This window comes from Pleurodeles waltl, chromosome 4_2, assembly GCF_031143425.1.
Source record: "Pleurodeles waltl isolate 20211129_DDA chromosome 4_2, aPleWal1.hap1.20221129, whole genome shotgun sequence".
Taxonomy (NCBI): Eukaryota; Metazoa; Chordata; class Amphibia; order Caudata; family Salamandridae; genus Pleurodeles; species Pleurodeles waltl.
In genome coordinates, this window is record NC_090443.1 from 54,193,304 (window position 1) to 54,204,929 (window position 11,626).

Genomic DNA, 11,626 nt, shown 5'->3' on the forward strand with positions numbered 1-11,626 from the left:
GTGCGCGTAGGGACTATAAACTTAATGTCCTGCCAGTACTCTCCCACCTGATGGGAGCAAAGAAAAACCTGCTCCCAGCCAGGCGGGTGCAAAGCGACAGAGCCGGCTCCTGCTAGTACCCAGGATGGGTAGCCGTCACGGGCTGCGGGGGCCATGGGCCTCCCCTTGTGGCCAACAATCAGGGCATTGGTGCACCAAAAATAAAATAATGGCCAGCTCACGCCAGCAGCCAGTATGGGTGCTGTCTGGGAAGCCAGCAGGGACAGCAGGAGCTCCCCCTCAGCACCCAGTTTGAGTGCAGGATGGGAAGCTGGCAGGTGCTGTGAGGGCCTTGGGGCTCCTCTTATGGCCTCAAAGCGATTATATAGTATGGGTGTTCCAGGTGGGACTGAGACACAAAAAAACAAAGAAAAAGCAAAAATAAAGAAATAATAAATGAGTGGCTGGAGCCACTCATTTATTATTCACTGCTCCATGCAAAGAGCACCCAATAATGCATTGTAATGGCTTTTTAATTACACTTTCTGATCCTTGTTGTGCCCCTAGAAGGGCCAAGGGTACCTCTAAGCACATTTTTTATGTTGTGAAGGACTGCAGGGAGTGTATCAGCCCCCAGAAACACTTAAAAACACAAGTAAGTCTCCTGGGTCATTGAAGCCATAACCCCATGTCTGGTTGTGCTTTTGTTTGTCTGCATTGTCAAGCTATTGTGTTAGTCTGTGTAGTCATGCATTTTGTGTCTGTGTTGCTGCATTTGCATTTGCTGAAAATATGAATGGTTTTGATTTTGTGTTTCTCTGTGCTTCTGCTGTTTTGCTTGCATTAGCTCATGTTGATGAGCCCATATTAATTTACTGTTTTTTGGCCATTTGTCTGCATTCCTGTGTTGTTGTGTGTATTGTGACAAAATGACAGTGTGTTCTTGCAATGCCGCATTTCTGGAACTGTGCTTCTCTTTTAGAAGGCAATGTTATCTGATGCTATATTCCGACTGGTTGAACAGAAGCAACTATATACTGCAACAACCAGAATATACTGATTAGCTGGATGCAAGCTCAGCACCAGAAACCTATTGTCCAGTGACGCAGAGTCATCAGGACACCCTACCTGTGTGGTGCGGCTGCTGTGTGCCTGCCTGTATGCCCTGCACTATGTATTCCTCTGTGTCTTGACTCTTTGACGTACTCACCACTGACCCAGTGCACCTGGGGGTCATGCAGCTGAAACTCCGCATTGCCCAGGTCCTCAAGGGTGAGCCTGGATCCCACTGGTACTTTAGTTTCTTCTGGAAGATAAGAATAGGAAACTGAATTCCCAGGCACAGAGATCTTAGTTCTAATTTCTTTCATGCACTAAAAACCAGTGGCAAAGCCAATAGTTCTGCAATTGGATAACGTGTAATATATTATTATTATCACTATTATGATGACGATGATGATTGTTAATATTATTATTATTATTCAAACATGTACAATATGTAAAAACCTGTGGAAAGCATAAAAAGTATTACAAATAAAGGATTCATCCAGCAACCCAGGCAAACCAGGTCTAGTTCTGAGGCGCACTTCTTTTCAGGCAGCTGTGAACATGTGATCAGGCAAAATGATGTCACTCAGAGAAAGAAAGCCACTGGCTGAAATGGGTTGACCCCTCAATGCTAAATGCTGTGATGAGCAGAAACAAAATGGCAATGACACTTGAACAGACAAATGGGTGAATATGGCTGACTGAAAGCCCCTGTGTGCATGTGTTTTTATTATGGATTTTTTGGAAAACATAAAGGTGGCATGACAGCACAAGGTGTTTCAAGACCATCCCTAATAATAATGTATTCTTTGAATGACTGAAGAAGTCAAGACAGAAAGAAAAAGAGGCAGAATAATGAAAACAAGAGAAGCGAGGTGCAGATCTCTGTCCTTGGTTCAACAGGCTGCAAGGTCTCTCTGTCTCTGAATGAAATGTTGCCTCTAGTGTTGTCCTGCACAATGAAAGGAGTGCAGTCCCTGTCCTCTGGATGCTTGTTCCCTCATGTTTTAGTATGATCACTGATTATGTAAATGACCCCACTTAGATTAATTGTTGGTAAATTAATTTAATCTCGTAATCCTAAACGTCTGGTATGGTTGCTCCCTCAAGAACCTGAGTTGGAATTCCTGTTGGACCAGCTGCTTCTCAGGCTTGTGGGATCCACCTCTGCCCTCATTAAGGCCTCTTCCTTTTCTATACAAATATTTTTTAAAGTACCCCCCCTGAGAGCTCATCTTACCCATGGTTCATTTTGTTTTTCAATTATTTTCAACATCTATGTGCACTCTGTGCGTCTTTCACCACAGTCTTCAGTTAACTGGCCTCCTTTCTTAGCATTGTGAATTAACATGCTTTTCTCACAGACTTCTTTGAGTGAGGCCTTTAGAGCTCACAAAGTATTTTTATGTCACGCCTACTGCTACTCTTATGCTCGTCCTACGGTTTGTAAACACAATGCATTATTATTACCAATAGGGCTCAATTTACTGACCTTTAAAGTATAGAAGGATGAGTTAGGCCAATGCTTTGACTACAACCTTACTTCTGTTGTCATTACTAAGGCATGCCATCAATTCACACAGAGCCTCAGAAATGTGGCTTTTAAAGTACGTATTCTTTAGGGGTACTTTAAAAAAAAATATTTAATGAATGTAGTATAGCCTACAGCCGAAATAATAGGACTGAGCCACGGGTGAAGGAGCGAAAGTAAAAGTAAGAGAGAGTAACTGGTGGTGATGGAAGCGGTTGCAGGCGGTGAGCGCCAGCACCCATTTTAGGCGACGAGGACTTACATTGCATCACTAGACATCGACCCAGAGCATGGAAGAGAAAGGAAGAAAAGACTGATGGAAGGAGAAAGAGAATGATAGGAAGATAGTGAAAGCGGGAATGAAAAAGAACTTGTATGTGTGATATAAAAAGACACGAATCATAGTGCAATGGAAAGCAGAGGCATGGCTTCTTTGGTGTTCTGTAACCAACAGCAGTGGGATCCAAAGAAAAGTTTTAGACCTCTGCATTTATTTTTTACAAGTTAAGCACTGCTCTCAAATATGCAGGGGCTTTAATTTTAAATATCTGATATTATGGGGGTTGTGACAATGAAACTCCCAGTGTGACCATTTTCAGTGCTCGTGGGGTTATTGCACATTTCTGGTAGTTTAGAAACTAGAGAAGTCCTTTGTGTCCCTTTGATGACGCCTTTACTGAGTACTCCCCTTTCCCTTTTTCAGCGGATCCCTAATTCAGTTTCACAGCACACTTCACTGAGGAACCATCTCAGTCCTCTGTGTGTTCCTCATTCTTCATTCTTTCTAGATCTGAAAGTGGTCCTCTGAGGAGTTGAAGAAGGTCAGATGGGCTCTGACCACACAAGGAAGACTTGGCAGACAACCCCGAGCTAAGAGCGATGCTGCTGTAGGACACCTGAGGTAAATTGTGATCAAGCAGAAAGGTGTAGTACATTAGGCGTTGCTTGAAAAGAAATGCGGGTCCCCAGAAGGATTCTCTTTTTGCATGTTTCGGAGGTGCCATTGAAGTCCCATACAGAAGGTCCTGGGGCTCAGCCAATACATTTCTATCTAAAATGTTGTCAACATTGTGGCTTTGTGCACTACAGTTTTCCAAACCTTGTGAAAGAATTAACGGTCTGGAAACTCCTGTAGGAGGTAATATTGCCTTTATTCATCAGCTAACATCATACAGGTAGTCATAATCAAGAAATATATGGTATAACTGAACTCTCAGAATGCACTGTCCCAAAGACCAATCAAAGAAAAGGGGAGGGAGTAGGAACAAGAAAGGAAAGAGAAAAGATTAATACATATAATATATTGCACAAGTTAAAATATAACACCCTTAGTTTGCTCTTGCAGTGAAGGGTTCCTATGTAAAGCTAAGGTAACTGGAAGCAGGCACAATGCAATACTCTCTTGGCGCAGCACTGATCAGAGAATAGCAAAGGGTGATGCTGAAAGACTAAGCTACGATCTTTCGAAGATAGAGGGACAGTATATTATATTGGGAGATCTACCAATATGAATATTCCTGTCCACATTTTGAGCGGTGTTGAAATTGACATACACACAGTTAGGCTTCGGAAGGGAAGTTCTTGCAAAATTACCATAAATACACGGCTAGCGCCATTTTGTTTCTGAGAAATTTGTGAATCCCAACCTCTTTCAACTTTATTGTGTTGTTATGCCATCTTGCTATATCTTGATTTTCTCTGTAATTTCTCTCCTTTCTCCCTGGATTCACCATGTCTGATTGTCCCTTCCCGTTTCACATACAGTGCTCTTCACATATTCTCTTTCTTCTTCCATTATAATCTTGCTGGTTTTGCATCATTTTGTTCTAAACTATTTTCACATTGTTACATTTACTCTTACCCTCTTCTACAAAGGAGAACTTTTTCTTGACCTCACTACCGGAAATAGCATCCTTTAGATGATTTTTTCTATCAAAACCTTACTTTAGATTTGGACCTGGTTATAGGAGACTTTAAAGTCCCTGCCTGGCTTCATGCCCTTGATTATAAACCCTACCATTCCCTCAGCCTTATTTGCTAACATCACATGGGCTCTTCTTGAGTCTTTAAAAGTTCAGTAGTAAAGCTTATCTTACAGAGGATCAGTTTGAGGGTGAACTTCCACACACTATAAGTCAACATCATTAAAATAGATTTTAAATATTGCGTTGAAGCCCTTTATCAACTGCTCCTTATTCGTTGTATGATCTTCTTCACTGAAGATACAAGTTGCAGATCTCAATGCTGAATGACAATCAAATGCCTTATGGTTGATGTAGAACAACAACCAAAGTCTTCTTTCTGCCATATCGTTAAGTTAAAAAGCAAATATCAAGTCAGAAATTTCAACATTAGGACCTCCAGGCAGAGGTAGTGTAAGAATCTTTTTCTTTCTAGTTAAGGGTTCCAGAAAAAGAGTTTGCTAATCCCCCACTAAAATATAGACTTTGCTGTCTCCTGCCACAATTTCCAACTGTCAGCAACAACCTGGTACAAAAAACTTTCCCTCACACCACATTCTACATCACATCGGAGACACAGGCCATTTCATCATTATTCATTTCAATACCAACACAGAATATAAAACACATCTCACAAGCTCAAAACAATATAATAAAAAGAGCAGCAACACTGATAAAATGCTACACATTTACTATCTTTAACAGCACCTTCGGCTATACCACGACACAGAAAAACCATAACCCTGACATCAATAAGCTAAAGCAGGCATCCGTTTGTAATTCATGTCTGTGCAGGAGCACAACCACTACACATGAGATATACAATTCAACAGGGGAAAACTGGATCATGATCACCAACATACCCAAAGGGGAAACAAAGTCCCTAGTTTCCTTATGCTATTGGACCACAGTTTTCTGTAGAGGAAACACAGTCAGCATTTAGAAACCAAACACTTTCTACAACACTAGCTTATACTCAAATATAACCATCAACACATGCCAATACAAAAGCATAGTCCATGGCACAAAAGACCAAAATGGCTTTGCTAGGGTGGTTAACAGAGAACACAGATACACTGCAAGACCCAAACACCTGGCATTTTGCTTGAACTCATGCTCTGTGTGGGTCCTCACAATTGTTGGAGTGCAAACATTATTAATACAAATTGTGACATTAAAATATAGTGTGAAATAACATATAATAAAAGGTTGTTTAACAATCTGGATTAATATATAAAAAAGTGCAGCTGATATGGTGGACACCATAAACAACGTGTACAAATATGAGAAACTTATGACTAATGAATATGCATTTGTTAAATAATACTTAAAAGTACTTAAAATGAAATAATATGAACACTAATGTAATTGAATTAAATATTTATTTGGTTTAAATGTGAAATTAAATGTTCTATTAAATATGGGCCTACATGAAAAGGCCTAAAACTAATTCCACATTTTAAAAGCTTGTGCAATGTTTTTCTATCTCAGCAGTTTCTAGAGGTTCAATATTTATTGTTCGCATATTACTGACCTCACATAATATTTCAAGTGTTTAGTGAAATAGATTTTAAATATCCTGTGTGACTTTTACACTGTTGTAAAGTTATGTTCTTATGTTATAACTTTTGTCTGTCTCCCGGTATGAGATAATTTGTTACCAGGAACAATAGTCTTCAGTGCTCATGTATAACCAGCAACATTTGTATTCTACTGTGGAAACTGGTGACTGAAGTGAGAGAAGATGAACCAATCATAAATGGAAAAAATGAAGAAAAGATACTTCTGAGAATGTGGACTCATTTTAACTGTTTCTGACCTAAACCACCCCATAGACTGACCAATGGCATTCTAGTTAATTGCTTTCTAGGACTCTAATATAATAAAGTTTAGGATGTAATTGCAGTGCCTTCCAGTTTTTGCTGCATGCAGATTACATTTAAATTCAGTGCTGTTAAGATTTCTTAGCTCTTTGTCTATGATTCTGACAGTTCAGATGCATTAAGGCAAAATTATACTGAACTGTTCCATATTATGCCATTGCCCATTGAAGAAGACCAGATGCTCAACTGATGACGATGTCGCTGCTTGCCAGTCGCTGCTCGAGGGATCAAGAAGGGGCGAGGCAGGGTGAAGCGGCGTGGAGGCGCAAAAAATAAATAAATGAAAAAAAAAGTACCTGTTTTGCCCGCCGTGCCACCTCCGAACCACTCCCCGCTCCTCATCTACAGCGACAGGCTCAGGCTCCCATCCCGCCCTGCATCCAATCCTATCGCTGCTTTCATTCTGCCAGCAGCATGAAACCAGCGGTAGGATTGGATGGAGTGCCCTGGCTGGGCGCTCCGAGGCAGAGTGAGAGCCTCTGCCTGCTATCTCCAATCCAGCACTACAGTGCTGGGTTGGACAGAGCCTATTGTGCATGTATGCTTGGCCGGCCCGAGACGGCCGGCCAAACATACATGCGCACTGAGGGGGAGTGCTGTGCACTCCCCCTCTGTCCCTGTCACGCCTGTGGCCCTGCCTTTTTTGCAGTGAAAACATAATAAACATAGTTTATTAGGTTTTTACTGTAAAAGTTTTGCAGCTGCTGCTGCTGACGGGTGGGCGACGCTCCTCGGCCATAGCGGAGGAGCCACCCCTGCTACTTGCTGATCCATTTAGGAAAGGTATAGCCAAATGTGCATTTGTCTTTCTTGCAGATTTTTATGTTTTCTCTTTTTAGAAAATCCAACCTCTATTTTTGGTTAGCGCCATAATCAGATGTTTTCCAAATTAATTTTTGTCTTCTTTTCTTATTTGCATGAAGTCCAAACATGCTTATTAAATTGGAGAAAGAGTTAAGGATGCCAAAATCTAAACTTGATTGTTCCATACATTTGATTGTAAGCAATTCATCTGCGATACGTAAATGTATTCTGTGTCTATCATTCATCTGAAATTGTTGTTATTCTGCATGGTCGTTCTTGAATGTTAAATGATAAATATTCTGTCTAGGTTAAGATTCTCTAGAATATTTGGTCAGCCTGTGTTATTCTTGTATTTTTATAATTTGGTCTTGCATTTGATTTACATGATCTTAGCATTGTTAATTTAAAGGGCAATAAATATTTGAACTTTATTAAACTGGTGTGGTTATTCATTGCCACATAGCTCATGGTGCGTATAAATTACTGACTTGAAATTGAAATTGATGTTTATTAATTTGATATTGTTAATGTTGTTTGTTAGGACGTTATCACACTCCTATCTGAGTCCAAAGGCTTGTGTCGACCTTTAAGGGTAATTGATGGTTACCCTATAAGTGTCACCTTAAAGAAAATTTCAAAAGAAATATAAGGCTGGACTTACCTACACATGAAACACCTGTGGTTGTTCAGCTGGCATGGCCCAAAGTGTCTCTGTTAGGGTGGCCAGACGTCCCAGATTTCCCCAGACAGTCCCGGTTTTTAGAGAACTGTCCCAGTGTCCGGATGCTTCTCTTAATTTTAAATAAATGTCCCTTTTTTTTGGCAAAGGTCAGATATTTAAATAAATGTCCCAGTTTTTGGGACAAAGGTCATATCACCTAGGGAAGCATAAGTTAAAAACACCTACAAAGTATTAAATATTTAAAGTAATTTACCTATTACTGTCAGGCAACACAGTCTCCAGTCTGCACAGAGATGGAGTGGGGAGCAGAGAGAGGTCGGTGGGGGCGGGTTGGGGGTTAACACACACCTGTACAGGCACACATTTACAAAGCTACACAAAAAAGGGACAGGCCAGATATAAAAGTGAGAGTAAAGTCTTTTTAGTCCTTCTTTATGTCTGACCACTCCCGGCTTTTGCTCCTCAAGATCTGGTCTCTGTCCACCTTCTACATGCCCAGTGCTGCACTTCACCTGATAAAGAGAATGCTGTCTTTGCATGAACCATCCTGACAGTGATATTTGTAAAATGTGCTCTTGGGCCTGGCCCTTTGCACACTGCTCACCAAAACTGTCCACCCTGACAAATTCAACCTTGATGTTCCATTACGAAAGCTTAGGATCACTTTGAATAGCCCTCATGGGCTCCAGCCTTGACAGGTGGCATTAACCCAGCACAAGACCACTCCCTTCAAAGGGAAAAGAGTTGCACCTGGAGGCACTTAACATCTTCTACCTCAGGTAGTCAACATGACCACCGCAATATGCAGACACAGGAGGATATCTTGACTCATACATGAAAGAAGATGGCATACACACTTCCATGCATACCCAAGCCAAGCTCCCTCAAAAGCAGAGGACATACAATACTTCAACATGTACAAAAGCCACATAAAAAGGATACGCACGTAACCCGTGCACAAGCTACCCAGTCACACATAGAGGACACAATACCCTGCCCATGCCTCTCCATAGAAGCAAGCCTGCACCAATATTCACATAAAATGGTAGGAGTGTAATTTCCGCCATTTTCCTCTTCCCACCAAAAGTTTGAGCTAGAGCAAATGTCGCTGCAGGCAGATGAGCTGCTCTGCAGTGTTTCAACCAAAACCAGGTCAGAGCACACACGACTCTGTGCGTGATCCATTCTGTACTGTAAGGGCCAATCGAACCCACTGGTCCCTAACCAGGAAACCCACTGGGGGAGGCCTCTCATCAAATAAAAACTAACACTAAAGGAAAAGACAGCCTCTTGAGCCCAGACTGCAAGCAGGAATTAAAATGTATCCCCCAGGTAAACCTCTTCCAGTCTCGCTTTTAAGGCTTCTGTTCATCTTATGTATTTGGCACACAGACACATTTTGCCCCAAGAATCCTACAATCACCTTAGGTAGACGACAGAGTATGCCCAAGGATAGATGACACTTTACCTTCAGGCACTTTGCCTCCTTACTTCTTGCAAGGTGGGCACAAAACCTGTTAACAGATCACAAACAGCTCTGTTGTAGCGCTCTGCGTGGGAAGGGAGTCAGAGCAGCTCAACAAGTGGCCTGCACAACTGTATAAATGTAAGGGTTTTTTAACTTCGAAAGTAAATGCTACTGTATCTTCCCTATTCGTAATACCATTTTTCACTTTCTCTATCCTGAACCCTTTACATTTCATCATCTCTTGACAAGAGTGAGGTAGTGTCTACTAGCACGCCTACCTACCTCCTTTAAAGATGCCACACAGTGTAAAGCAAAATAGCACATCTCGTTGGCTAGTCCTTCGTCGCTAACAATCACCAACAATAGATGTTCTGGTGGTCCTTTGTTTGATGTTGTCAGCTGAGGTTTTAAGACCTATTGTGACATCATTCACTGGAAGGCCACTTTAAAATACTCTAACTGCCTCAGACCCATGCATCTGCCTTGATCTCAGCTCCCGCAGTTTCCAGTACATCAGCATCAGTAAAATAACTCTTTATAGGCTTCCCACCCAAGAAAAACATCTGTTTCAAGATTCTCACATCAATCCATAAATGCCAGCAGGCTAATCACCCATGCCGAGCTCAAAACGTATCAATCAATACATCCAGCCAAGGCTTCTGCTGTTGTTATCACAAACCGCTTGTACTGTCCTATCTTCTGCTGTTCCATCTCTGGCAGGCGCACAATTTACGTCCAGGGATCATCACTCCTCAATTATATCCTTAAAGAGGTCTGTTACATTCGCAATTTCGGAAGAGGTGAAAAAGCTGATCAATTTGCATTTCCTAATCCTATATCTAACTTTCCACATTGACGTCAAATTTTAAATCGGCATCGCAAAATGTTAATCGATGGGAGTAGGGCATCCATGCCAAACTTTCATGATATCTACATGAAGTATATTTACGTACAATGAATCTAAGTAGGAGTACTTGTCAAAAACTGAGGTTACAGTCAAATTTTGCCATGGACCATCCACCAATGGAATAGACCTGGACACAACTGTCCTAAACTATTGAAGCAGCACTTGCTTGCTCTCTTTCAAGCTCTGTGACACAGCAGTGTTTCCATGTCCAGTAAGCTCGGATGGCCAATGTATGTTCATCAGGGCTGGGGCCTTAGCACACTTTCAGAATATCCACATAAGATACATTTTATATACAATTAATCTTGATGGAAGTAATTTATATACTCAATATATATGGATTGGCCATATATGACCAACTTCGTCACTTGACTTGAACAAATTGCTTCAATGGCCTGTGGTTTGTTCTCTGCTGGGCCCAAGAAGCTTTTCTAAATACCCTTAATACCCTGAAAACAGAACAAAAATGACAAATACTGTGTTTCTGTTGCTCCATTGCTAAGCCTGGCCAAGAACTCACCAGTATAGTACCTGATATCACTGTCAAGGGACTTATGCAATTTAAAATGTTGGGTGAGAATGGGAGTGACAGAGACATAGGAGCAGCGACCGACAGAGGAGGGCTTGTTCTCACCTGGAGTGAGGAGCAGGATAGACACTATGACCAGTGACAGCACCACGGTGATGACCAGCATGGCAATACAGATCCCTTTCCAGTTCCGGGGCGGGCGGCCTGACCCTCCCATGTCCTGTGGAAAAAGAACCAGTCACAAGTCACCCTCTGTCTTTCAGAACTGCTATGTACATGTTCATTGAAGAACTAATGAAGCTAACACCAACCCTTCTCCTTATTCACTATAGAGCTCTCTGAGAAAACTAAAATGTGTTAGTCTAATTAAACCAGGGGTGGCTTCTCCGCAATGGTGGAGGGGCTTAACCCCATGGCTTAGAGCCAGGAGATGAAAAATAAAACATTAGCATGTTATCGTTTTATTTTTCATCTGCTGGCTCAGCCAGCAGTGCAGGGAGGGGCGGGCACTGGGCCACAGTAGTTGGGAGGGGGGGATGAGGAGAGAGTGCACCTAAGTGCGCATGTGTGTTTGGCTGACCTTCTTAGGCTGGCCAAACACAGATGCACACTTAGGTATCTCCAACAAGCGAGGCTGAAGCAACTGCACAGACTCCAAAGTTGTGTCCGAGAGGCAGTCCGAGCGGCTCAGACCAGTCCTGGCGCTACCTTCATTCTGGTTAGCAGCAGGAAAGTGGCATCAGGATTTGTTAGTGGTGTTTCCTGGTCCCAGGTTGGAGCTTCCAGGAGCAGGAAGACGCCGTGAGGAAGACGCCTGCAGGTAAGGGACTTTTGA

The 11,626-nt window shown here is 42.0% G+C and overlaps 1 protein-coding gene across 1 annotated transcript in view; it reads right to left on the minus strand.

The window, feature by feature from the left end:
- Nucleotides 1-11,006, minus strand: part of LOC138292187 (inactive dipeptidyl peptidase 10-like) — a 392,581-nt gene extending 381,575 nt beyond the window's left edge. The window contains exons 1-2 of the mRNA XM_069230625.1: nucleotides 10,897-11,006; nucleotides 1,190-1,285 (exon numbers count right to left, since the gene is read on the minus strand). Coding sequence (XP_069086726.1) covers nucleotides 1,190-1,285; nucleotides 10,897-10,957 — 157 coding nt within the window. The 5' untranslated portion in view covers nucleotides 10,958-11,006. The remainder of the gene's footprint in view (nucleotides 1-1,189; nucleotides 1,286-10,896) is intronic.
- Between the last annotated feature and the right edge of the window lie 620 nt (nucleotides 11,007-11,626).